Source organism: Piliocolobus tephrosceles, chromosome 10, assembly GCF_002776525.5.
Source record: "Piliocolobus tephrosceles isolate RC106 chromosome 10, ASM277652v3, whole genome shotgun sequence".
Lineage (NCBI taxonomy): Eukaryota > Metazoa > Chordata > Mammalia > Primates > Cercopithecidae > Piliocolobus > Piliocolobus tephrosceles.
Window position 1 is genome coordinate 110,996,027 of NC_045443.1, and position 27,587 is coordinate 111,023,613.

General features: G+C 51.7%; 1 protein-coding gene across 1 annotated transcript; it reads left to right on the forward strand.

Annotated features, from left to right (window-relative positions):
* PLBD2 (phospholipase B domain containing 2) lies at window positions 1–27,348 on the forward strand. Its single transcript, XM_023204054.2, has 12 exons — window positions 1–322; window positions 8,231–8,324; window positions 12,060–12,218; window positions 14,034–14,134; window positions 14,344–14,558; window positions 19,982–20,079; window positions 22,408–22,568; window positions 23,153–23,248; window positions 23,515–23,586; window positions 24,878–25,030; window positions 25,683–25,845; window positions 26,415–27,348. The coding sequence occupies exons 1-12, from the start codon at window positions 33–35 to the stop codon at window positions 26,580–26,582; spliced, it is 1,770 nt and encodes a 589-aa protein (XP_023059822.2). The 5' UTR covers window positions 1–32; the 3' UTR covers window positions 26,583–27,348.
* The last annotated feature ends 239 nt before the right edge of the window (window positions 27,349–27,587 follow it).

The window sequence follows — 27,587 nt, forward strand, 5'->3', positions numbered from 1 at the left end:
ACCCAGGCTGCGGCGCGCAGCATTGAGCCGTCATGGTGGGCCAGATGTGCTGCTCCTCCGGCAGCCCCCTGGCCCGGGCGCTGACGCGGGCGCTGGCGCTGGCCCTGGTGCTGGCCCTGCTGGTAGGGCTGTTCCTGAGCGGCCTGGCGGGGGCAATCCCGGCGCCAGGGGGCCGCTGGGCGCACGATGGGCCGGTCACTCCAGCCTCCCGCAGCCGCTCGATGCTCCTGGACGCCGCAACAGGCCACCTGCTTCTGGTGGACGGCCGCCACCCTGACGCCGTGGCCTGGGCCAACCTCACCAACGCCATCCGCGAGACCGGGTAAGGGTTGGCCTGTCCTCACGCGGGGCCATCGGGGGAGGGGGGTGCGTGGCGCCAGACCTCTCCTGTTCCCAGGACCGGCCTCTTGCCAGGTGGGAGCGCCTGTTTCTCTGGGGGCCAGCTACTCCCGAGGCTGCAGCACCGCCCTGTGGACCAGGTCCCCTATTTGGGAGGGGGCCACTGCGGCATCCCTCACCTCATGGGGCCTGTCCTTGCCTTCAGCTAGTGGTGACAGTACTTCTGTCCCCAAGAGGCCAGTTTCCCACCACCGAGGTCGCAGTGCCTGCATCTGGACCAGGTCCATGGCTGGTGGGTAACTTCTATCCCCACGGGTACCAGCTCCTTTCCCCAGACTTTGCCCCCTCACCCCATGGAGGCCAGCCCCTGTCCCCAGGCCTGAGGGATGGTGAGAACTCAGCAGGAGGCTAACTCTCACCTGCTTGGCTGTGGCTTGCTCGTGGGTGCCAGCCCCCTGCCTCCCTTCCAGTGCCAGGACAGCAGGACTGAACCTGGGTTCCAGTTTGTTTGGCAGCCATGCTCACCATCTTTATTGCTGGGCTGCAGGCAATTCTGATGTGTGAGTCTCACCTAACTCCTCCGCCTGTCTGGGCTCCCGTTTCCCCATCTGTGGCCCAGATTTTGAGGATGCGCTCTAGTTGGGTGATCATGTGCTGTAAGTTCTGTACAAGGGCTTGTGCCCTTTCATTTATTCATTATCCTGATGGTTGGCCTTAGGGACACAACTGAGCAAGGTGGGGGTCCCTACTCAGTGGGAAAGACAGCAGCAGAAGGGAAATCAGAGTCAGTGGGAGTGGGAAGGATCAGCTTCAAAGCCTTGTCAGCAGGGCCCAGATGCTGGATCCAGGCTGTGCTGGGGGATCTTAGGGAACCCAGTGTACATCTGTCATATCCTAGTGCCCAGATGATGCTAGGGAACCTTAGCACTAGGATATGCGCAGGATGTGGTCTGTGCTCAGACCACTGTGCCCCCTGCAGCAGAAAGGGCCTCCTCTCACTGCAGCCCCTATCCATTTTGCTGGCATGCATTGACCTCTGCAGGTTTTGGGGAGACACAGGATGCCGAGGACACCCTCATTCTGGTGGCACTTGGGGGGTACATCAAACAGATGTGAGATTTGGGGGAGATATTAGCTGCAGACACAGAGGCGCTGGGTGGGGGTCAATCTGGGAAGGCTCCCAGAGAGAGGAGGCCACAGAGTGAGCTGGCATCTGTGGAGGGAACTGAAGCTTTATGGCTGGCCTTGGGGGCCGCCGGGACTCTGGGATCTGGTGACCCATTATTTGCTGACTCACTCATGTTTTTGGCCCTGCATAGTAGAATCAAGAGGGCATGACAGAACTGTGCAGGAGAGGAGGGGCAGGAGCGAGGCCCAGCATGGGCAGGGGGCTTTGGCCTCTGGAGGCCCCTGCTGGGCTGTGTTGCTCTTGACTATGGTAAACATGGAAGTGGAGAGAAGGCTTCCTTGATTGTGCTGGATGGAAAGTTCTTCCAGCCTCAGCCCTTCTGCTGTGTGACCTTGGGCAAATCCCTTCACCTCTCTGAGCCTGTTCCTTCATCTCAAGGTAGGGCCAAAAGGGTCATGGAAATTCACTGGGGTCACAGAAAGCACTGTTTGTTTATTTTTATTTGTATTTTATTTTTTGAGACATAGTTTCACTGTGTTGCCCAGCTGGAGTACAGGGACACAGTCTTGGCTCACTGCAACCTCCGCCCCCTGGGTTCAAGCGATTCCTGTGTCTCAGCCTCCCAAGTAGCTGGAATTACAGATGTGTGCCACCACGCCTGGCTAATTTTTGTATTATTAGTAGAGATGGGGTTTCACTATGTTGGCCAGGCTGATCTCGAACTCCTGACCTCAGGTGATCTGCCCATCTCGGCCTTTCTGGCTTGTTTTCGGCACCCTCTCTCGTCCCCTCCTCTTACGCTCACATGCCCCTGTCCCTTTGAGTTTGCCAGCACTTGAGGCTCTGATGTGGGGAAAACCATACAGCGAGCCCCATTTTATAGGCAGGAAACTGAAGTCCTCAGAGACAGCTGCTTGAGGAATCAGGGTCAGATGAAAGAAAGTCATAGGGGTTGTCCTGGCTCCTGATCAGCAGAATCTCTGATCTGTGGGGAAGTCTGTGTCTTATTTTGGAGGGTGGGGGTCAGGGATTTGATGCCTCTGTTCACTCAGAATTGGGATCCCTCCTCCTTCCTGGTGAAATCCCCAAATTTTGCCACTGGGGATCCTGGGATTATCAGGATAAATTCTCCCTACTCCATAATCCTTTGTCTTTTTATTTTTTAAAAAAGGTTTGTTGTTGTTGTTGTTTTTCTTTTTTTTTGAGACAGGGTCTCACTCTGTTGTCCAGGCTGGAGTGTGGTGGTGTGATCACAGCTCACTACTGCAGCCTTGAACTCCCGGGCTTAAGAAATCCTCCCACCTCGGCCTCCCAAGTAGCTCAGACTATAGATACGCACCCCCATGCCTGGCTAATTAAAAAAAATTTTTTTTGTAGAAACAGGGGTCTTGTCATGTTGCCTAGCCTGGTCTTGAACTCCTGGGCTCAAGTGATCCTCTCACCTTAGCATCCCCAAATGCTGGAATTACAGATGTGAGCCACTGTGCTCGGTACCTTCTTTCAGTTGTGCCATATCTGACTTTGGGCCAACACCCCCACACAGCCTGGAAACATTTAGGATTTGGTGCTTGGAGATCAGAGATGTCACTAGGAGCAGAACCTGCCTCAGCCTAGCTCTGGCTTTGGTCCTGGGGAAGCTGTATCCTCCAACCTTGCTTTGTCTTCCTTCCCTGATCTGATCCCACTGACCAGCACCTTTTCAATGGGGTTGCTTAAAGTAAATCACCATCCCATCGAGAGAGGCAGTGAATCAAAATAAGAGGGAATTAACAAATTAGTAAATGGGAAAGCATCCCAAATCCACCAACCAGCAGGCAAAACCAGTCCAGTAAAATGGATAAATAAGGCCCAACTGTTTCTTTGAACAATCACAAGAGATGAATCTATACCATCGAGAATGAGAAAGGAGGCCGGGCGCTGAGGCTCACGCCTGTAATCCCAATGTTTTGGGAGACCAAGACAGGAGGATGGCGAGAGGCCAGGATTTTGAGACCAGCTTGGGCAACATGGTGAAATCCTATCTCTGCAAAAAATTAAAAAAGTAGCTGGGTATGGTGGCGCATGCCTGTGGTCCCAGCTACTCGTTTGAGCCTGGGAAGTTGAGGCTGCAGCCAGCTGTGATTGTGCTACTGCACTCCAGCTTGGGCAACAGAGTGAGACCCTGTCTCAAAAAAAAAAAAAAAAAAAAAGAAAAGAAAACTTAGGCTGAGATAGGAGTGATAGACACAGATACAGGGGGCATCCCACATAATGGAGAGCGTCCAAGGCCATACTACACTGAGGAAGTGGGGTGCTGATATTTGTGAGATATTTGTGGCACCCTGCTCATATCAGTGGTCCGACTTTTTCAAATGTGGCTTCTTTCAAGAGGCACCTTGATTAGACTCTTGAGTCATCTTCGAGACATTAGCTGCCCCGGCATGAAATCGCAGCCCATAGATTTTCCAGGAAAAAAAAAAAAAGATTGAGGAGACAGATCTACTGCTGCCAACTTTTTGTCAAGCAAGTGCATTAAAAACAAAGCAGAGCAATGTTTGTCAACCCCTGTCAGTGTTTATCTCATAAAAGACTGGCAATTTTAGAGCAAACAAGCAGAAAGGACATAGTCTCTGAATAAGGAGTAGTCTTCATTTGATTTATTTTTTTTTGAGATAGGCTGCTCTGTTACCCAAGCTGGAGTGCAGTGGCATGATCTTGGCTCACTGCAACCTCCGCTTCCCAGGTTCAAGTGATCTTCCTGCCTCAGCCTCCCTGGTAGCTGGGATTACAGGTGTGCGCCACTATACCCGGCTATTTTTTTTTTTCTTTTGGTAATTTTAATAGAGACGGGGTCTCACCATGTTGGCCACGCTGGTCTTGAACTCCTAACCTCAAGTGATCTGCCCACCTCAGCCTCCCAAAGTGCTGGGATTACAGGTGTGAGCTACTGTGCCTGGCCGAAGAGTAGTCTTTAATAAGTACATCTAATTATAGATGCACTCTAAAGTGTTCTGACCAGGCGCGGTGGCTTGTACCTGTAATGCCAGCACTTTGGGAGGCCGAGGCAGGAGGATTGCTTGAGCCCAGAGTTTGAGACCAGCCTGGGCAACCTGGTGAGACCCTGTCTCTGCAAAAAATATAAAAAATTAGCTGGGCGTGGTGGTGCCTGCCTGTAGTTCCAGCCTCTCAGAAGCTGAGGTGGGAGGATTGCTTGAGTCCAGGTGAGGCTATAGTAAGCTGTGATCACGCCACTGCATTCCAGCCTAGGTGACAGAGTGAGACCCTATCTCAAACAAAACAAAACAAAAGAAAACAAAACAAATTTCTAGCTGTTTAGAAAGAGGGGATGGGATATGGGAAGTAAAAACCTCTCCCTACCGTTCTTCCTAGATATAAACATTTTTAGCTTTTTTTTTCTTTTTTTTTTTGAGGTGGAGTCTCGCTCTGTTGCCCAGGCTGGAGTCAGTGGTGCGATCTCAGGTCACTGCAAGCTCCACCTCCTGGGTTCACGCCATTCTCCTGCCTCAGCCTCCCGCGTAGCTGGGACTACAGACACCGGCCACCGTACCTGGCTAATTTTTTGTATTTTTAGTAGAGACGGGGTTTCACCGTGTTAGCCAGGATGGTCTCGATCTCCTGACCTCGTGATCCACCCGCCTCGGCCTCCCAAAGTTCTGGGATTACAGGCATGAGCCACCGTGCCTGGCCTTTTAGCTCGTTCTTCCAGAAATTTCTATGCATAAAGAGGCTTAAACCTTCTTCCATACATATAAATGTATAGGCATATGTGGTGTGTGATGCATTTACATATGGGCTTAGCCTGTGGCTACCATTTGGACTTCTCTACTTTTGTTTGAACTTCATCTCTGACCTCTTTGCTCATCAGCACATCAGTCTGCCACGGCGTGTGTGATTATTGTATCAGGCCCCTAACGGTGGGCGTTTCTGGAAGGCCCATCTTTTCTGGCTTTGGAGAAAAGTCCTGCTGTGAAGAAGGGCCCTTATGCCCATCTCTGCAGGGCTGTATGAGCATCCGGCCAGGGAATGGGTTCCTAACCGCTGCCTGTCTCCGGGACCTCAGTGCCAAGGCCTTGGCTGAGCCTACCCTTGCTAGAAGGTGTGCCCTGGAGGAGGCCACTGGCCACTCAGGTGCTACTGGGGCTAGTGACTGCGGTTTTTTTGGTTTTATGCAGTTTGTCCAAGGTCTCCTTTGATCCACTGCCAGCTTTTATCATGAGGGATCTGCATATTGTGCCCTGTTATAATCTTCCTCCCATCATCACATTCATCGGGTCTCCTCAAACTCCTACCCTCTCAGATTTTTTTTTTTTTTTTTTTTTTTAATGAGATAGCATCTTGCTCTACTGCTTGGACTGGAGTACAGTGGTACGATCATAGCTCACTGCAGCCTCGACCTCCTGGGCTTACGCAATCCTCCCACCTTAGCCCCAGCCTCCTGTGACTATAGGCGAGCACCACCACACCTGGTTAATTTATTTTGTATTTTTTGTAGAGAGGGGGGTCTCACTTTGTTGTCCAGGCTGGTCTCATACTCCTGGCCTCGAGTGATTCTCCCACGTCGGCCTCCCAAAGCACTAGGATTACAGGCATGAGCCACTGCGCCATCACCTCTCAGATTCTTGATGAGACAAATACTTAGTGAGTGCATAATGTGTGTTCTCTCCTGGCATATGCCACAGCAGTCCTCTGAAGGGGGAGTCACTCTGCCCGTTTTACAGATGAGAAAACTGAGGCCCCGAGAGGTAAAGCAGTTTGCCCAAAGGTACACAACCAAGAAGGGATCTACCCAGGGATTCAGACCAAGTTGGAGGGACCCCAAACCCAAACTCTTTGTCTTCCATTGTCCTTGAAATTTAAAGTCTTAGTTTTTTTCTGTCCTTATCTGTGATATGTGAATCATTAGCCTGAAGTTCATGGCTGTCATCTGCATTTGATAAGAACCATACCTCCTTGCCCCCAACACTCCCCCACAAACCTGAGTTGAGTTAGAGGCGCAGAGCATGCACTCAAGAATGGTAGTCTCAGCTCTGCTGCTTACCTCTGTGTGACCTTGGGCAAATCACTTCATCTCACTGTGTTATGTGGGAGCCTCGGTTCCCTACATCTGTAAAAGGGGGAGAATAAAACCCATGTCATAGGGTTGTTGGAATAATTTTTTTGTTTTTGACAGAGTCTTACTCTGTCACCCCGGCTGGAGTATAGTAGCACAATCTTAGCTTACTGTAACCTCCCAGGTTCAAGCGATTCATGCCTCAGCCACCAGAGTAGCTGGGACTACAGGCACGCACCACCACACCCAGCCTGGGAGGCTGGAGGCTGCAGTGAGCCAAGATCATGTCACTGCACTCCAGCCTGGGTGACAGAGCAAGATGCTGTCTCAAAAAAAAAAAAAAAAAAAAAAAAAACAACCGTGGCGCAGTGGCCTTAAGCTACTGTAAAGTAGCTTAACATAGTGCCTATAATCCTAGCACTTTGGGAGGCTGAGGTGGGCGGATCTCTTGTGGCCAGGAGTTCAAGACCAGCCTGGCTAACACGATGAAACCCTGTCTCTACTAAAAATACACAAATTAGCTGGGTGTGGTAACTCACACCTGTAATCCCAGCTACTCCGGAGACTGAGGCAGGAGAATCAATTGAATCAAGGAGGCAGAGGTTGCAGTGAACTGAGATCATGCCAGTGTCCTCCAGCCTGGGGAACAGCCAGACTCTGTCTCAGGAAAAAAAACAAAATGTAGTCTCAGACCCCATCGCAGAACTGATCAGAATCTGCCTTCTAACCAGGCCTTCAGGTGACCTGCATATACAGCAGAGGTTGAGAAGCGCTCCTTCAGAGGAGTGGGAGCCAGCATGCCTGGAAGTGAATCCTGCCCCTGCCAACTCTGTGACCTTTCAGGTGTATCCGCTAGTATTGGGCAGCAGTGCTGTGTGATAAACCAGCCCCAACCCAAGGGCTTAAACCAACAACATTAATCCTCATGGATTCGTGGGGCTGCTGGGGCAGCTCTACTTCACGCTGCAGCTCTACAGACCGGGTGTGCTTGTGTGGCTCTCATATCCCTGGGACCAGTGGGCTGGCTGGGGCTTGTTCTTCCCATGGTGATGGCAGAGGCACAAAGGGGCAAGTGAGGCTTCCTGAAGGCTAATCTTATAACCAGCACGCTGTCACTTCCATCCACATCCCATTGGCCAAAGCAGGTCACGTGACACAATCAAGCCCAAATGAAGGAGCAGAGAAGGATACTTGGCCATTGGTGGAGGACTGTAGTCTCGTGGCAAAGGGCATGGACATAGGGGTGGGGGTGGCATGTGACGTAAGTCTGTGTGTTAATTTCCTCTTCTTCTGCAAGAGGGACAAGATGGGGACGATAACCCTGCCCACCTTCTAGGATTATAGGATTATCACAGAGACTCAATGAGTTAATGGACATGAAAGTGACTAGAACATGGCTTGGCACAGAGCTAACATCTCATCCTCAGTGGATGTTAGCTGGTGTTATTGTGGGTGAGGGAATGTAGATGGGTCCTGCATTTTTGGGGGAGGCTGTTTGTCAATATCTACAAAAATCAAAAATACATGTGCCCTTTGAGCCAGCAGTTCCTCTTGGAGGGATTTAATCCTGCAAGCTCACACAGATGGACAGGCAGACATTCACGTGAGCGTCTACTGACCACTGTGTAGTTTTCATGGTGTAAGCCTGGAGATGCCGTGTGTCTAGCTAGGGGCCTCTGCCACTCACTGATTGTCCCCTCCTTCCCCTCCAGGTGGGCCTTTCTGGAGCTGGGCACGAGTGGTGGATACAATGACAGCTTGCAGGCCTACGCAGCCGGCGTGGTGGAGGCTGCTGTGTCGGAGGAGGTAAGGGCCAAGGTGGGGACATGGGGCTCCCACCCTCCCCCACCCCCACCAGCGTGTTCCCCAGCGTGCTTTTGAGATGTGTGCAGAGTAGGCCCCCCAACTCCTGCCATAGCCCTCCATCTATTTGGGGAAAAAAAGTGGACACGTATTCTTGAGAAAATTACATTAGGGGGCCGGCCACTGCGCCTGGCTCTCACCCACTTCTGTTATTGTCTGATTTCTTATAAAGCTCAATAACAAGTAAAGCAAAATAATACGTTATTCAGGGACTCCTCGCATGCAGTAAAAGTAGCTTAACAAAAGTAAGGGAGTGAGAACAACTGGAATGCCCAGCTGCCAATGAATGGATACATGGAATGTGATCTATCATACAATGCAACATTATTCGGCTGTAAAAGGGAATGAAGGACTGACACATACCAGTACATGAAAGAACCTTGAAAACATGCTAAACGAAAAAAGTCAGCCACAAAAGGGCACATACTGTATGATTCTATTTATATAAAATGTTCAGAATAAGCAAATCTACAGAGACAGAAAGCCGACTAGTGGGTGCCAGGGACTTGTGGGGAGTGGGGAGTGACTGCTGATGGATATGGGGTTTCTTTCTGGGATGATGAAGAGGTTCTGGAGTTAGAGAGTGGTGATGGTTGCACAACTTTATGAATACATTACAAACCATGAATTGTACCTTTTTTTTTTTTGAGACAAAAGTCTTCCTCTGTCACCCAGGCTGGAGTGCAGTGGTATGATCGCAGCTCACTGCAACCTCTGCTTCCCAGGTTCAAGTGATTTTCCTGCCTCAGCCTCCCGAGTAGCTGGGATTACAGATGCGCACCACCATGCCCACCTAATTTTTGCATTTTTAGTAGAGGTAGGCTTTCGCCATGTTGGCCAGGCTGGTCTCAAACTCCTGACCTTAGGTGATCTGCCCACCTCGGCCTCCCAAAGTTCTGGGATTACAGGCATGAGACACTGTGCCCAGCCAAATTGTGCATTTTTTTTTTTTTGAGATGGAGTCTCGCTCTGTTGCCCAGGCTGGAGTGCAGTGGCCGGATCTCAGCTCACTGCAAGCTCCGCCTCCCGGGTTTACGCCATTCTCCTACCTCAGCCTCCCAAGTAGCTGGGACTACAGGCGCCCCCCACCTCGCCTGGCTAGTTTTTTATATTTTTTAGTAGAGAAGGGGCTTTGCCGTGTTAGCCAGGATGGTCTCAATCTCCTGACCTCGTGATCCGCCCGTCTCGGCCTCCCAAAGTGCTGGGATTACAGGCTTGAGCCACCGCGCCCGGCCTCAAATTGTGCATTTTTAAATGGTGAATTTTATGGCATGCTGACTATATCTCAATATAAATGAATGAATGAAAGGGTATGATAGCTACCACATTTAGGGTGATGGGTGCCTCTAGGGGTAGAGGAGGCAGGGGCTTAGGGGATGCTCAATGGTATCAGTAACATTCTAGGTTTTAGTCTGGATGTTCATTTTATTATCATGCTTCATAACTTAGAATATGTTATATATTTTTTCTGTGTATCAGATAGTACCTAGTGTAATTTTCTTTTTCTTTTCTTTTTTTTTTTTTGAGACATGGTCTCGCTCTGTCACCTAGGCTGGAGTACAGTGGCGCAATCTCAGCTCACTGCAATCTCTGCCTCCCTGGGTTCAAATGATTCTCATGCCTCAGCCTCTGGAGTAGCTGGAATTACAGGCATGCACCACCATGCCTGCCTAGTTTTTACATTTCCAGTAGAAATGGGGTTTCAGCATGTTGGCCAGGCTGGTCTCAAACTCCTGACCTCAAGTGATTTGCCTGCCTCGGCTTCCCAGAGTGTTGGGACTACAGGTACGAGCCACCTGGCCTAGGCTAGCTAGACTTGCTAACTGGCACTGATGACTTTACAGAAACAGCCTGTCGTGTGTACCTCACAGTAAACACCTGACATTTTCCAGGGAATGCATAAATTACTGACTTTTCCATTGATGGCCTAACCAGCAGCCCAAAGGCAGAGTACCTGCCTGTAATCCCAGGACGTTGGGAGACTGAGGAGGGAGGATTGCTTGAGCCCAGGAGTTGGAGGCTGCAGTGAGCTAGGATTGTACCACTGTACTCCAGCCTTGTGACAGAATGAGACCTTGTCTCAAAAAAACAAAACAAAACCACACAAAAAACAAAAGAAATAGGCAAAGCTGTGGAGTGACAGCTCTCTCCCATGCTGCAGATGGAGGCATGCATTGGGTCACCCAAGTTGGAAAATAATTTGACATCAACTTGTGGAGTTGAACCTGCATGTGCCCTAGGACCCAGCAGCCCTGCTACTTGGGTGTATACCCTAGAGGTGACCCACGGATGTGCATGAGGTGCTCAAAGCAGCCCCAAAGTGGGAGTCCTTAAAACACCACAGGCAGGTGAATGGCTAACCGGGTGGAGGTGCACAGCGCAGCATGACAGAGCAGTGGAAATGAATGAATCTGAGATGCCTGGAGGTGAAGGGGAAAGAGCACGTCACGGAGGACAGTGTCCAGTGGGACACCGTTTTATAAAACTCACACTGCTCCTTCTGACACCCAGTCACAGCTGTGGGTGGCCCGCTGGGTCCTTCGTGTCTGAGGAAGTGGTCAGATGCTGGGCCAGGGCTGTTTTGGGTGCTCAGTGGTGAATGAGACATGGTTCAGTCTCTCAAGGGGCTCACAGCCTCCTGGGGACACTGAGGCAAGGGCACAAGTGGCTCTCATGTCAGGAATCCCAGGCCCATGTGCCAGGCACTTTGCCCACAATGTCTCACTGAGCCTTCACCCTAAACCTCTGAGGGAAGCATGTGTACCTCCCTGGATGGATGGGCAGGCTTGGGCCCAGAGAGGTGAAGCTACTTTCCCAAGGTCAGCCAGCCTGTCTGCAGAGGAGGCACCATTCAACCTCAGCTCTGTCTAACCCATGTCTCGCTCCTAACTGGTGTGCCCTGCTGCCTCCCCCTCCAGCCTGTGGGCTTCTTGTGGGTGTAATATGTCTTGTCCCCAGCTATGTCCCCTGATCCCAGCCCAGAACGTGGTATAGAACAGGCAGTGGGGAAATGCTGTGGAAGTCATGCAGGCCTGCATGGAGGAGGTGGTGTTTTAGTGGGCCTTGAAGGATGAACAGGATTTGGATGTGTTTCAGTGAGATGGTGATGGAGCAGCGGTCATGAAGCCATCAATCCTGAGACGGTGAGTGCTGCCACTCACTCACAGGGATGACCAGGCTATGTGGTCTTTGGTCCCCCAGCAGGCGAGCCTGGACTCATGCAGGTGGCATCTCGGTGGGAAGTGCAGAGGGCCGCATGAGGTCTGGGTGAAACTGGCACGGCATTCTCTTGCCCAGTGGAGTCCGCAGGGGTATTGCTGTTTTGTTCCCTGCTGTGTCCTCAGTGCTTAGAATGGAACATAATAGGTGCTCAGATAAAACATTCATGGATTGACTAACTGAACATGCATATAGATTGGGGTCCCCAGTAGCACAGGTAGTGCCATCAGTTATAGGCTTTGCAGGCTAAAGGCTCTCAGGGCAACTTCCAGGGGTCTGGGGTCCCTAGCGGGGGCAGAGCAGGGCAGGGAGAGGAGCCTCCAGGGACAGGACAGCGTGAGCAAGGGCTCAGGTGGCCACACCAGCAGCCTCCACTCTGGGGCAGCCTGGGTGTGGGGCTCTCAGGGAAGAGAGCACCCCAGCTGCCCACCCCCACCTTGCCCACCCCCTACCCCGCAGCTCATCTACATGCACTGGATGAACACGGTGGTGAATTACTGCGGCCCCTTTGAGTACGAAGTTGGCTACTGTGAGAGGCTGAAGAGCTTCCTGGAGGCCAACCTAGAGTGGATGCAGGAAGAGATGGAGTCCAATCCAGACTCAGCTTACTGGCACCAGGTGAGCCCAGCTGCCATGCTCGGTGGGAGGGGCCTTCCAGCTGGCCAGCCATCCTGTCCCCTGCTGTCCTGGCCAGCCTTGTGGCATGTCCAGCTGCCCAACCGCCCCTGTGTCCATCACCATCTCCATCCCTTCTAGCCGACCTACCACTCATCCATCTGCCCAGTCTCCATCTGTCCACTTGCTGGAACTCCATCCATCCATCCTAGCCTACCTACTGTCAAAGAATGACCAAAAACAAATAGTCAATTGTTAGCACGGTGTTTTACTTGCATACACATGGCGTTTTACTTGTATACTTGCTTGGTAGATTGATTACATTGGATGTAGGTAAAGACGGTATGAGAAAGAGGGGAAGGGGAAAACCAGAAAATCCCCGAAAGTCTGGACACGGTAAATTTTGTTTTTCTTTCCTTGAGCGAGCTGCTGATCAGCTGGCAGCTAACGGAGAGGCCAAGGCAGGCGCTCTGCCTTTGGGCCACTGGCTAGGCCTTCACTGGAACGGTCAGTTATTTATGGATTCCCTGGAAAATGTCAGGTGTTTACTGTGAAGTACACACGACAGACTGTCTCTGTAAAGTGGCCATCAATGCCTGTTAGCATGTCTGCCTAGCCTAGGCCAGGTTTGCACCATTTTCCTCTGTAGAACTTCTCACGGTGTGCCCACCCACCTACTCACACTGTAAGACAGGCTTTTCTACCACCAACCCATCTACTTGTCCTTTCCGCACATCCACCACCCATGCATCCATCCATGCATCCACCCATGCATCCACCCATGCATCCATCCATCCATCCATCCATCCATGCATCCATCCATCCATCCATCCATCCATCCATGCATCCATGCATCCATGCATCCATGCATCCATCCATCCATCCATCCATCCATCCATCCATCCATCCATGCATCCATGCATCCATCCATCCATGCATCCATCCATCCATACATCCATCCATGCATCCATCCATCCATGCATCCATCCATCCATCCATCCATCCATCCATCCATCCTTCCATGCATCCATTCATCCACCCATCCACCCACTCACCCATCTACCTATCCATCTGTTCACTCACTCATCCATCCATTCATTTACCCACCCATCCATCCATCCATCCACCTACCCACCCACTCATCTACATATCTATCCATTCACTCACTCATCCATCCATCCATTTACCCACCCATTCATCTATCCATTCACCCATCTGTCCATCCATCATCCATCTATCCACCCACTCATCCACCTCCCGCCTGTCAACCCACCCACTTACCCATCCGTCCGTTCACCTACCCATCCATCCAACAACCCACCCATCCATCTTGCAGATGCTTGCTAAGTGCTCAGTGTGCCTGGCCAAGGCCCCATGAGGGACACACTGATAATACTTCGTGGTTATAGGGTGTTGAGGCAAAAGAATGACAATAGGGAGAAGTCAGATGCATGAGACAGGTGCCCAAGGCAACAATACCATCAGTACTGAACTCAGAATAGGAGCAGTTGGCCAGAGGCCAGGCTAGGCTTGGAGGCGTCCCAGAAGAGATGGCTTTTAAACTAGGCTCTTAAGTGGGGCTGATTTGGGGTTAACACAGGGCAGAGACATAGAGTTAATTCCTTGAAAGCAGGAGAGTGCTCATCATGGAGGGGTGGGTGGTAGTTTGGGGGAGTCAAGGCTGGCTGGAGTCTGGAGGGTATCCCTGGGCCTCCTGCTCTGTCTGAACCCCCAGGCCAGAGCCCCTCCCATTGAAGGAGAAGGTGTGAGCCTGGAGGAGAGGCCTCACCCTCCCTCTGCCCCTGCCCCCTCCCCTAGGTGCGGCTGACCCTCCTGCAGCTGAAAGGCCTGGAGGACAGCTACGAAGGCCGTGTGAGCTTCCCAGCTGGGAAGTTCACCATCAAACCCTTGGGGTTCCTGTAAGTGCCACCCCCAGAGTGGACAGGGTGGGAAGAAGGGCCACACAGTCATAGTCGGACAGACCTGGGTTCCAGCATCAACCCTGCCACTCCCTGGCTCTGTGGCCTTGGAGCAGTCAGCTGACCTCCTAAAGCCTCAGCTTTCTCCTCTACAAAATGGGTACAAAACAGCAGGCATGGTAACCCTCTGGTGCCCTGGCCCTCCTCAGCCTGCTACAGCTCTCTGGGGACCTGGAAGACCTGGAGCTAGCCCTGAACAAGACCAAGATCAAATCTTCTCTGGGCTCCGGCTCTTGCTCCGCCCTCATCAAGCTGCTCCCTGGCCAGAGTGACCTCCTGGTTGCCCACAATACCTGGAACAACTACCAGCACATGCTGCGTGTCATCAAGAAGTACCGGCTCCAGTTCCGGGAAGGCCCCCGGGGTAGGTGGGTGTGGGTGTGTCTGGGGGATGAACGAGTGGGTGGGCACGCACGTGGGGAGTGGTCCTAGGAGTTGTGGGCCTTGGAAACCCTCCCAACACACAGAGTCACTGTAGGGACATTCCAAGAGTTCATCTTGTTTTTGTTGTTTTTCTTTTTGAGTCAGGGTCTTGCTCTGTTGCCCAGGCTGGAGTGCAGTGGCAGTCGTGGCTTACTGCAGCCTTGACTTCCCAGGCTCAGGTTATCCTCCTGCCTCAGCCTCCCAAGTATCTGGAACTACAAGTGTGTAGCACCACACTCAGCTAATTTTTTAATTTTTTTATTTTTAAGAGATGGAGTCTCACTATGTTGCCCAGGTTTGTCTCAAACTCCTGGGCTCAAGTAATCCTCTTGACTTGGCCTCCCAAAGTACTGGGATTACTTATGTGAGCCACTACACCCAACCAGTTCATCTTGTTTTACATGTTTATTGCCTTTTTAATTTTACCTATTGCTGCTTACCAAGTTATCCCAACATTTTAAACAACAACAGCTTCAATAACCACTATGTATTTTTTTGCTCCTGCCTCTGTGGGTCAGCTGGGTGGTTTTGGTTTTCTGGGCTGGGCCAGGTTGATCTTGGCTAGGCTCGCTGATGCATCTGCAGTCTGCTGGCAGGTCAGCTGGGGTGGGCTGGCTGGCTTGGGATGGCCTCTTCTCCTGTCTGGGGTTGATTGTCAGCCAGGGTGATGGGGACAGCTGGGCTATGTGGTCTTTCATCAGCAGCAGGTGAACACAGGCCTGTTCGTGTGGCATCGGGGCAGGATGTGGTGAAGGCCTCTTGAGGCCTTGGTGAAACTGACACAGCATTCTTTTCTTTTCATTTTGAGACAGAATCTTGCTCTGGTGCCCAGGCTGGAGTGCAGTGGCGTGATCTCAGCTGACTGCAACCTCTGCCTCCAGGGTTCAGGCAATTCTTCTGCCTTAGCCTCTTGAGTAGCTGGGACTACAGGCGTGCATCACCATGCCCAGCTAATTTTTGTATTTTTAGTAGAAACAGGGTTTTCCCATATTGGCCAGGCTGGTCTTGAACTCCTGACCTCAAGTGATCTGCCCACTTTGGCCTCCCAAAGTGCTTGGATTACAGGTGTGAGCCACCACACCTGGCTTGACACAGCTTTTTTTTTTTTTTTTTTAAGACAGAGTCTTGCTCTGTCGCCTAGGCTGGAGTGCAGTGGCACAATCTCAGCTCACTGTGACCTCTGCCTCCCAGGTTCAAGTGATTCTCTGCCTCAGCCTCCCAAGTAGCTGGGATTATAGAAACGTGCCACTGTGTCTGGCTAATTTTTGTATTTTTAGTAGAGATGGGGTTTTGCCATGTTGGCCAGGCTGGTCTTGAACTCCTGACCTCAGGTGATACAGCCACCTCGGCCTCCTAAAGTACTGGGATTAAAGATGTGAGCCACCGTGCCTGGCTGACACGGCATTCTTTACCCAAATCAAGTCAGGTGGCCAGCTTAGACTCCAGAGATGGGAGAAAAGGCTCCACCATTTGCTGTGAGGAACTGCAGAGTCACATTGCACATGGCTTGGATGCAGGCATGGGAAGAATTAGAGCTGTTTTTGCAAACAACCAATTGCAAGGAGTGCATGAATACATTCTTCCTGTTAAATGTGAAAACTGGCTGGGCACAGCGGCCCATCCCTGTAATCCCAGCGCCTTGGGAGTTTGAAGCAGGAGGACTGCTTGAGCCCAGGAGGTTGAGGCTGCAGTGAACAGTGATCACGCCACGACACCCCAACCTGGGTGACAGTGCAAGACCTTGTCTCTAATAAAGAAAAAAATAGTTTACAGTCAAGGTCAAAGTCCTCTATAGTGCCATATCCTTCATCCCAGGCCCCAGCCTCAACCCCAGGGATACCACTGCCAAATGTTTGCAGTACCTCCTTCTTGGCCAAATGTAAAAACTTGATGGGACCAGGAGGTGGGGAAGTGTCCAGCCTTATTCATTGCTGATGGGAGTATGCATTGGCACAGCTACTTTTAAGAGGAATCCAGCTGGCATCTAATAAAATTCAAAGTCTGTCACTCCAGTGATCCAGCAATTCTCCGACTCCAGTCTGTCCCTAGAGAGACATTTCAGCTTCTGCATGGGGAGTGTGTATAAGCAAGTCTGCTGTCACAGTGGTTTGGTAACAACCTAATGTCCATTCATTGAAATTTAAGTAAACTCTAAATTGACATTTATACAGGAAATTGTGTACACCGTAAGTGTACAACTTGAATTTCTTGTATATGGAACACCTGTATATAGCATCCATCTGGAGAAACAGAACATTCCTGCCCCTAGAAGCTTCTCTCATATCCCTTTCCAGACACACCCCCACCCCAGCATCATCTCTATCCTGAATTCTGGTTTTTTTTTTTGAAATAGAGTCTTGCTCTGTCACCCAGACTAGAGGGCAGTAGTGCAATCTTGGCTCACTGCAACCTCCACCTCCTGGGTTCGAGCGATTCTTCTGCCTCAGCCTCCTGAGTAGCTGGGATTACAGGCACACACCACCACACCAGCTAATTTTTGTATTTTTAGTAGAAATGGGGTTTCACCATGTTGGCCAGGCTGGTCTTGAACAGCCAACGTCAAGGGATCCAACTGCCTATCCTGCTTTCTCACAGTGTAGGTTAGGTTTGCCTGATTTTGAATGTCATGTGAATGGAATTGTGTAGTGTGTGCTCATTTGTTCTGCATGTCTGTGAGATTCATCTGTATTACTGTGTGTAGCTGTACATCTATCATTCTCATTGCTATTTATCCATTAAAATTCTAGTAGCTTTTAAAAACTGTATAAGTCATACAGGTATGTTATAGAACATTGGAGAATCCACCAAAACACTCTCACAATGAAAATCACTCGAACATTCCACAACCCGAAAGAGAAAATTTCTGTGAACATTTGGTTATGTTTTCTCCTAGACTTTAAAAAATGTACCTTGCCTGGCACAGTGGCTCATGCCTGTAAACCCAGCACTTTGGGAGACTGAGGCAGGTGGATCACTTGAGGCCAGGAGTTCAAGACCAGCCTGGCCAACATGGCAAAACCCCGTCTCTACTAAAAATACAAAAATTAGCTTGGTGTGGTGGTGCACACCTGTAATCCCAGCTACTTGGGAGGCTGAGGCCCCAGAATTGCTTGAACTGTGAAGGCAGAGGTTGCAGTGAGCCAAGATGGTGCCACTGTACTCCATCCTGGGCAACAGAGTGGGCCTCCATTTCAAAAAAACAAAAAATTTTGCAAGGGTGGGCTTCATGCGTGGAATGGGGTGCTATACCCATCATTGTAGTATTGTACAGAATAGTTTCACTGCTCTAAAATGTTTGCTGAGTTTTTTAAAAAGCGTAGTTAAGATTATACCATGTGAATTATTTGTGACTTCCTTCTTTTGACCACTAGGCTGCCTTGGAGAGTTGCTGGTACTGCCTTTTGGTCCACTACGCATTTTGTTTTTCAAATTATTTATTGATTTTGAGATAAGGTCTTGCTGTGCTGCCCAGGATGGTCACAAACTTCCAGCCTCAGGTGATACTCCTGCCTCAGTCTCCCAAAGCACTGGGATTTCAGATGTGAGCCACTGTGCTGGGTCCCACTGTGCTTTTTTCCTTTTCTTTTCTTTTCTTTTATTTAATTTATTGAGACAGAGTCTCACTCTGTTGCCCAGGCTGGAGTGCAGTGATACAATCTTGGCTCACTTCAACCTCCACCTCCCAGGTTCAAGCTATTCTCCCACCTCAGCCTCCTGAGTAGCTGGGACTACAGGCATGCACCCCCCTGTCTGGCTAATTTTAGATACAGGGTTTCACCATATTGGTGAGGCTGGTCTCAAACTCCTGGCCTCTTGACCTTGGTCTTCCAGAGTGCTGGGATTACAGGCGTGAGCCACCGTGCCCGGCCTAGTGGTCCCTTTCTTTTAAAGTGCAAAGACTTAATATAGAATAGATAATTCAGGCTGGACACGGTGGCTCATGCCTATAATTGCAGCACTTTGGGAGGCTGAGGCTGGTGGGTCACTTGAGGTTAGAGTTCGAGACCAGCCTGCCCAACATTGTAAAACCCTGTCTCTACTAAAAATACAAAAATTAGCTGGACGTGATGGTGGATGCCTGTAATTGCAGCTACTCAGGAGGCTGAGGTAAGAGAATCACTTGAACCCAGGAGGCAGAGGTTGCAGTGAGCCAAGATCCCCCTACTGCACTCTAGCCTGGGCAACAGAGCAAGATTACGCCTCCAAAAAAAAAAAAAAAAAACACGAAAAACAAAAAATAAACCAAAAAAATTACACAAAGGATAATTCAGAGAGCTACACACACAACTCTGGAGCACTGGAGGGAAGAGGCCTGGGTAAATCCCTCTTCAGCCATTTAACTGTTTGGCCTCTGCTAAGTTACTTGGCCTTTCTGAGTCTCAGATTTCCTTATCTGCAAAGTGGAGATGATAATTCCCTACCCCCATATGCAGGGCGGTTGTAAGGAGTCAATTTACAAGATCACAGGGGTAATAAGCTCCCAGCATAAGCGTGAGGTCACAGGAGGCCTGCCGGAGACAGTGCGTAAAACCAGACTAGTACTTGTCAAGGGATAGGCTTCGGGTAGAAGGAATTCTAGGGCAGGAGTGAGGGTACCTGCAGGGGGTGGGCCTGTAATCCCAGCTACTCGGGAGGTTGAGGCAGGAAAAGCACTTACAACTGGGAAGTGGAGGTTGCAGTGAGCTGAGATCGCCCCACTGCACTCTAGCCTGGGCAATGAGAGCGAAACTCTGTCTCAAAAAAAAAAAAAGGTCCAGTGAACAAAATATCTGTTTATGTATCTATCTGACTGTATATATTTAACACACACGCACATACGTGCATACACACACACACAGAGTTGTCCCTTGGTTTTGGGGAGGGGGTTGGCTCCAGGAGCCCCTGTGGAAGCTCAGGTCTCTTCTATAACACAGCCGACTGTTTACATATAACCTATGCATATCCTCCATATCCTATAATCATCTCTAGATTACTTATAATACCTAATACAATGTAAATGCTATGTTAGTAGTTGTTATACTGTATTTTTAAAATTTATATTCTCTTTTAGTGTTGTTTCTTTTTAATCATGTTTTTTTCCTAGTGTTTTTGGTCCTCAGGCCATTGAATCCAAGGCTGTGGTACCCAAGGACATGGAGGGCCAGCTGTGGAAGTTTTGCTGCTGGCTTTTATTTTTACTTGCACACATATGCACTTTTCTATGCCCAATGACCTCATTTGCTAAATGTCAAAAAGGACACAGTGGGGGCTTCCTCAGAGGCCTGCCTGTGCCCCACCTGGAGACCTGAGTCTTGTTAGGTAGGGTGCAGCGGCCTCCACCTGGGCCTGTCTGACCAGCATCCCTGGCTCGCTCTTCCCGCACAGGGGACTCCCCGCTGGTTCCCGGCAACAAGCTGGTCTTCTCCTCCTACCCCGGCACCATCTTCTCCTGCGACGACTTCTACATCCTGGGCAGCGGGCTGGTGAGTCCCCTTCTCTCGTCTCCTCTGTTCCTGGGGTGTTTGTCACACAGTGGCTCTGAGCCGGCAGGATTGATTCCTGCAGCAAGTGGGGACCAGGCTGCAGCGCAGTGCTGGGTGCCATGTAGGAGCCAGGGGTGCAGCAGAGGACCAGGTGGACGCTGCCCCACCTGCCATTCAGAGCCCAGACTCGCCCTTCCCCTGTTCTGGGGACTTGGACCACCACAAGGGCGTGTTTAAATGTAGACCCCCAGGCCCCACACAGGGCCCCCAAAACCTGCAGATGGCCTGGGACTCTGCATGTAACCCTGGTTGTCAGGAAAGGCTGGACTTGGGGATGTTTGGGACTATCCCTGACCTCAGTGACCTCCCTTGTTTTTATGTATTCAGGATAACTGTGCCCCCGCATGCCCAACGCTTCTTTATCCTCCTGCCTCCCTCTTGCTTTCCTCAGAGCCCCTCTGACCTGACCAGGTTTGCTGAATAGAGGCTGTTTATAGTGTGTTGTTTTCATCTTTTTTCCTGGCGGGGGTCCAGACTTGTTTAGAAATCTGTCCCTGGCACTCCTCGCTGAGAAAGTGAACCCTTTGATCTCCAGGGCAACGCTACAGAGGAGAAAAAACATCACTCTGAAAAACACCCTTAGCACAGAGAACGCCAGCTGCCTGCGGGGACGGGAGGGGCAGGCACTCTTCTTCTTGTCTGATCCCTTGCTTTTTTCTGAGTGTGGAATGAGGCAAGAGAGGGCCAGGCAGTGGGCGAGGTAACCCCCATGCTGTGGCCCAGGTGGGGAAGGGGGCTGAGGCAGCTGGGGAGGGACACAGGAAATGGTTCCACCTGATTACCAGGAAAGGGTCCAAGCAGGAAACTTCCCTTCCATCAGGGTCCCTAACCGTTTTTGTGCCATAAACCCCTTGGGCAGTCCAGGAAGCTGGTGACCCTCTTCTCAGAATAGTGTTTTAATTTTTATTATTTATTAATTTTTTTCATAGAGATAGGGTCTCGCTCTGTCACTCAGGCTGGAATGCAGTGGTGTGATCACAGCTCACTGCAACCTCCCACCTCCTGGGTTCAGGCGATCCTCCCACCTCAGCCTCCTGAGTAGCTGGGACTACAGACACATGCCACCATGCTCAGCTAATTTTTAAATTTCTTGTAGAGATGAGGTCTCACTATATTTCCCAGGCCAGTCTCAAACTTCTGGGTTCAAGGGATCCTCCTGCCTCAGCTTCCCAAAGTGCTGGGATGATAGGTGTGAGCCACTGTGCCTGGCAGAGTAGTGTTTTTAGATGCATAAACCAAAATGTATAGGATTATGGAGGAAACTAATTATAGTGAAATATAGTTATCAAAACATAAGTAAGCTTTTAGTATATATGTGCTGCTTTATTAACACACTGAATAATAAGATCCAGTAGCAGGTGTGATAAATACCGTAAGTTAGAAGAAGCAAGGTGCATGAATGATACTTTAAGGCATGTACAGCCTTGTAATCTGTTGGAAAAACACCTGTGATTTCTGATAGTGACAGTCCCAGTGACTGCTAATACCATTGTGGTGTGTCACGTTAACAGTGGAAGGAAATACTAAATTTCAGGATTTTTTTTTTTTTTTCAGAGATAGGATCTCACATTGTCATGCAGGCCTGAGTGCAGTGGCATGACCACAGCTCGCTGCAGCCTCTATCTCCCCAGCCTCAAGCGATCCTCCCATTTCAGCCTCCCAAGTAGCTGGGACTATGGGTGCCTGCCACCATGCCTGGCTAATTTTTTTATTTTTTGTAGAGACGGGTTTTGCCGTGTTGCCCAGGCTGGTCTCGACCTCCTGGGCTCAAGCAATCTGCCCCTCTTGGCCTCCCAAAGTGCTGGGATTACAGGCCTGAGCCACTGTGCCCAGCCCTTTTTTTCTCTTTAAAGAGAAAAGAAAAAATCACATTTATGGATATGGCTATCTTTGAGCTGTTTTCAGCTTTTTGTTGTTGTTGTTGGTGGTGGTGGCGGTTTTTTTTGTTGTTGTTTTTTGTGGGTTTTTTTTTTGTTTTTTGGGTTTTGTTTTAGATAGGCGCTCTGTTGCCCAGGCTGGAGTGCGGTGGCACAATCTCAGCCCACTACAACCTCCGTCTCCCAGGTTCAAGCAATTTTCATGCCTCAGCCTCCCTAGTAACTAGGATGGCACTCCATGCCATTGCCATGGCACTCCAGCCTAGGCAAGAGTGAGACTCCATCACAAAAAAAAAAAAAAAAAAAAAATTATGAGCCATGACTGATGAAGTACTGCCACTTGGTGGCAGCATGCCTAGGCTATGCAACGGTCCCCTTGACCTTCCCACAGGTAACACTGGAGACCACCATTGGCAACAAGAACCCAGCCCTATGGAAGTATGTGCGGCCCAGGGGCTGTGTGCTGGAGTGGATACGCAACATTGTAGCCAACCGCCTGGCCTCGGATGGGGCCACCTGGGCAGACATCTTCAAGAGGTTCAACAGCGGCACGTGAGTGGGCTTCTGGCCCCGTGGCTTCCCCTGCACCAAGAAATAGACCAACCTCCCCTTTAACACTCAGACCCCCAGGGACCAGATGTGGCACCCGGGCCACACACCCCATGCCCTCCTTTGTTTCATACATGGGGAGACTGAGGCTAGGGAAGGAAAGGATTTGCCCCTCCCCTGCAGGCTCCTCAGCTTAGGAAGGAGTGCCTTGGTGGCAGTACAGGAAGAGCACTTGGAACCTGAAGACTCTCAAGGGGACAGCGGGAGGGCTGTTTGAGGAGGTGGACGTGGGTGGGTGGCAGGGCCTGTGAGCCAGAGATACTGGAACTGGGCAGTGCAGGTCTTACAGCATCCGGCAGAGCAACTGACCTAGGGAGCCATAGAATATTCTGGAACAGTCAAGCAGCATGACGAGAGAGGAGTTTGTAGATACCTGGTCATGCTGCAGTGTCAGGGTGTCAGTTGAATGGCCGGACACCCCCAGGCCCACTTCCTGTGATTCCTAGCTGAGTGGGACACTGTGGGGCGGGGAAAGCTGGGGAGGTGGCCCCAGGCTCCGTTCAATCCTCCTTCCCCTTGCTCGGCAGGTATAACAACCAGTGGATGATTGTGGACTATAAGGCGTTCATCCCGGGTAGGCCCAGCCCCGGGAGCCGGGTGCTCACCATCCTGGAACAGATCCCGTGTGTATCCTGGGAGGGAGGGGGTGGGGGCTCGGGGCAGAGGGGACTGCCAGGGTGAAGGCCCAGAGCCATGCTGGCACTGTGCAGTAAGGGAACGATCTCAGGAGGTTGTGGCTGGAAGAGAAGGTGTCCCTGGTGGGGGCTGAAGTTCAGGACTTAATCCTTCCCCCAGCCAATGGGGCGCAATCGGGGCTCCCCGAGCAGGGCAGTGCCCACAGGAGCCCCTCTTCTGATCACCTCCACCCCATCTCTCTTCTCGGTCTCAGCGGCATGGTGGTGGTGGCCGACAAAACCTTGGAACTCTACCAGAAGACCTACTGGGCCAGCTACAACATACCGTGCGTGCCTTCTCACCCCGCTCCCCGTCACCCTCCAGGGCATCCTCCACCTTACTCCTTGCCCAGCTCCTTCCTAGGCAATATTTTTAAACCCACAGAACGAAGAATCCCAGCCTACCCCCTTTTCTGGCCAGGAGAGCCCAGACAATTTGGCAGTGTAGTTGCGTGGCTTAGGTCAGCATCCATGTGACCTCTGGTTCTAACACCCAGAGCAGGGTGGTGTGGGATGGCCAGGCTCAGGGACTGACCCCTGCCAGGGTCTCTGACTGGATCTGCCTTACTGGGCTGGACAGCCGTCACCTCCTGAGGCTTACTTACTTTACCTGCATTTTCTCATTTGACTCTTAAAACTGCCACATGTGGTCACTAGAGTTCCTGTTCCCATCTCACAGATGATGAAACTGAGGCCCTGAGAAAGTACCTCACTTTCCCAAGTTTCCCCTGTTGGCGAATGGTGAAGGCAGGATTTGTTTTTTGTTTTGAGACAGAGTCTCGCCCTGTCCCCCAGGCTGGAGTGCAATGGCACAATCTCAGCTCACTGCAACCTCTGCCTCCTGGGCTCAAGCGATTCTCTTGCCTCAGCCTCCTGAGTAGCTGGGCTTACAGTCGCCAGCCACCATGCTTGGCTAATTTTTCTATTTGCAGTAGAGACAGGGTTTCACCATGTTGGCCAGGCTAGTCTCAAACTCCTGACTCAAGTTATCCACCTGCCTCGGCCTCCCAAAGTGCTGGCATTACAGGTGTGAGCCACTGCACCCAGACTGAAGGCACGATTTGAAGCCCTGTCTTTTGGGCCCCAGAACCCAAGCTCGGCCACTCCACCAAGCCACCCCCAGCACAAATGGAAGACATTATTCTTATCCCAAATGGCATAGTTTTTGTTTTTTTTTTTGAGACAGTCTCGCTCTGTCACCCAGGCTGGAGTGCAATGGTGCAATCTTGGCTCACTGCAACCTCTGCCTTCCGGGTTCAAGTGAGTCACCTACCTCAGCCTCCCGAGTAGCTGGGATTACAGGCACATACCACTGTGCCTGGCTAATTTTTGTATTTTTAGTGGAGATGCGGTTTCACCATGTTGACCAGGCTAGTCTCGAACTCCTGACCTCAGGTTATCTGCCCCCCCTTGGACTCCCAAAGTGTTGGGATTACAGGTGTGAGCCACTATGCTCGGTCCGAATGTCATAGTTGTAAGTGATAATGTCCTGATGTGACTGCCCCTCCCCTCCCTGGCCACAACCTTGGCTGAGTGAGGCCCGTGGGGGTCATGAGTGACCATCCTTGTCCCCAGCAGGTCCTTCGAGACTGTGTTCAATGCCAGTGGGCTACAGGCCCTAGTGGCCCAGTATGGGGACTGGTTTTCTTATGACGGGAGCCCCCGGGCCCAGATCTTCCGGCGGAACCAGTCACTGGTACAAGACATGGACTCCATGGTCAGGCTGATGAGGTAGGTGCTGGTTGGGTGGTGGGTTGGGGAGAGGGAGGCCACAGGAACACAGAACTTCGTGTGTGCTCTTTGTACCAACTCATTCAAACTTTGCCGCCAGCCCCAGTGGGCCAGCAGAGGGTGGTCAGCTGTTGGACACCAGTGCAGCAGCTCGGTGGCCGTGCTCCACTTGGGTCCTGTCACAGTCCCCATAGCTAAGGGAGGATACTAGACAACTCTTGAGTGACCTGTACTGCTGGGCACTATGCTTGGTACCAGAAACAACAGGTAGAAAACCTGTGCCCCACTGTCCTGTCTCTTGGGTGGTACAGAAATCCATCAAGTTCTTGCACTGGTGTCAATGTGTAAAGATGGCTGTGTTCCAAGAGAGGCTATCCGGGGACAAGCGGGTGCCTCACCTGGCTGGGGCGGTGGCATGGAGTTCTCCCATGAGGATGGGTGCCTGAGCAGAGAGCTGAATAATGGAGGCAGAGTGACTTAGGTGAAGGGTCCGGGCCCCAGGCAGAGGAACTGTCAGGGCCAACGTGCAGTGGGAGGGGCGCATCAGGCTGAAGGCTGGCAGCTGTTAACCGGGCTGCCCATGACGATTTGGGCCCCTGTCTTAGCCTCTCCTTCCTGGGATGACTGATGTTCCCTCCTTTTCCCCATTCAGATACAATGACTTCCTCCATGACCCCCTGTCACTGTGCAAAGCCTGCGACCCACAGCCCAATGGGGAGAATGCTATCTCTGCCCGCTCCGACCTCAACCCGGCCAATGGCTCCTACCCTTTCCAGGCCCTGCGTCAGCGCTCCCACGGGGGCATCGACGTGAAGGTGCTGCCTCCTCCCTAGGCCTGGAGGCTGGGGGCCTGAGGGCCGTGGGTGGGGGGAGTCACCATCACCAGTTTGGGGGAGGAGACAGGTTGGGGCAAAGCTGATGGCGGGGCAGGAATCACAGTCGGAATTGGGCTGTGGTTGGGGTCACAGTAAAGGTGACAGTATGGGTTGGGCATGGTGGCTCACACCTGTAATCCCAGCACTTTGGGAGGCCCAGGTGGGCAGATCACTTGAGGTCAGGAGTTTGAGATCAGCCTGGGGCCCATATGGTGAAAACCCATCTCTACTAATAATACAAAAATTAGCCGGGTATGGTGGCGGGCATCTGTAATGCCAGCTACTCAGGAGACTGAGGCATGAGAATTGCTTGAACCGGGAGGCAGAGGTTGCAGTGAGCTGAGATCATGTCACTGCACTCCAGGCTGGGTGACAGAGCAGAGACTCAAAAAAAAAAAGTGTGATAGTGCCGAATTGGGCTGTGGGGTCAAGGTCAGGGTAGGAGGCTGGGCGCCTGGATTGGGGCAAGCCAGGGCCCCTGCTCAGCTGCGGCTCTGCCCTGTCCCCAGGTGACCAGCATGTCGCTGGCCAGGATCCTGGGCCTGCTGGCGGCCAGCGGTCCCACGTGGGACCAGGTGCCCCCGTTCCAGTGGAGTACTTCGCCCTTCAGCGGCCTGCTGCACATGGGCCAGCCAGACCTCTGGAAGTTTGCGCCTGTCAAGGTTTCGTGGGACTGAGGCTCTGTCCCTGCTCTGCTGCTTTCGCCCCTGCTGACCCTCGGCAGGGCCACCCCGTCCCAAGGCCACCGGACCTCCAACCCCAGCCCCTTCTGGGGGCTTTGTTCTCTGATACGGGGTCTGAATCATCTCCTCCTAGGGTGGGGCACGAACCTGATGGGGCTCAGAACTGACTCCCTCTCTTCCCCAAGGTGGGTGGGCACCGCGGAGTCTCCTCTGCCCTGCCCTGCATCTCCCACTCTCTGTTTCTCTGTTTCCTGCTGCTGCTCTCTCGATCTCATTCCCACCTCTGGGGCCCCTTCCTCATGCTTCTCCTTCCTGGGGGTTTGGGAAGGTCCTGGGGTCAGACTCTGGGGCTCCCATGGGGTGGGAGGAGCCTGTTCCAGCACCTCCCAGCTGCATTCCCACGGGTGGCCCTGGAGCTGGTGAGTTTTGTCTGGGCATTGTCTCCGGCTGGCGTTGCTCCTCCCAGCTCTGGCCCCTCTGCTCCCTCAGGAAGCAGTCCCTTCGTCTCCCTTTCTGGACAGCTTCCTTGAGGACAGAAACTTGAAAACAAACACAAACCAAAGTTGCTGGCCATCTGTGGCTGGAGGGTTCTGAATGTCCTCTCTCCATGTCAGGCAGAGGGTCAGCCCCCATGCTTCTGCCTAAGGCCCCCACCCCACCCCACCCCAGGCCTGTCCCTCACCTCAGGGCCATGCCCACAGTGCCCTGATGGAGGAACCAGACTGCAGGCTGTGCCACCATTAAACAAGAGTGGCTCTGGCTCCGTGCTGTGCTTCTTGGGGTGGCAGGGAAGCCGGGGTCAGCGCCTTTTTTCCTCTCAGGTTTGGGTTCTGAGCCATCATCCCCCATGCAGCCTCCTGTATAGCCCTCTGTCTGTCCTTCTATCCATTCACTCATCTGCCAGCATACTCACCCGTCATCCATCTGCACAGCCTCCCACCCACCCATCCATCTTCCATCCGTCCATCCACCTACTTATCCATTTGTCATCCATCCCAC

What these genes read in the sequence shown, in the direction of transcription:
- PLBD2 (XM_023204054.2), top strand. Translation starts at nt 33, where the DNA reads ATGGTGGGCCAGATGTGCTGCTCCTCCGGCAGCCCCCTGGCCCGGGCG. An exon ending in ATCAAACCCTTGGGGTTCCT is followed by an intron (nt 14,135 to 14,343) that starts GTAAGTGCCACC and finishes GGCCCTCCTCAG; the next exon opens with CCTGCTACAGCTCTCTGGGG. An exon ending in ACCATCCTGGAACAGATCCC is followed by an intron (nt 23,249 to 23,514) that starts GTGTGTATCCTG and finishes TCTCGGTCTCAG; the next exon opens with CGGCATGGTGGTGGTGGCCG.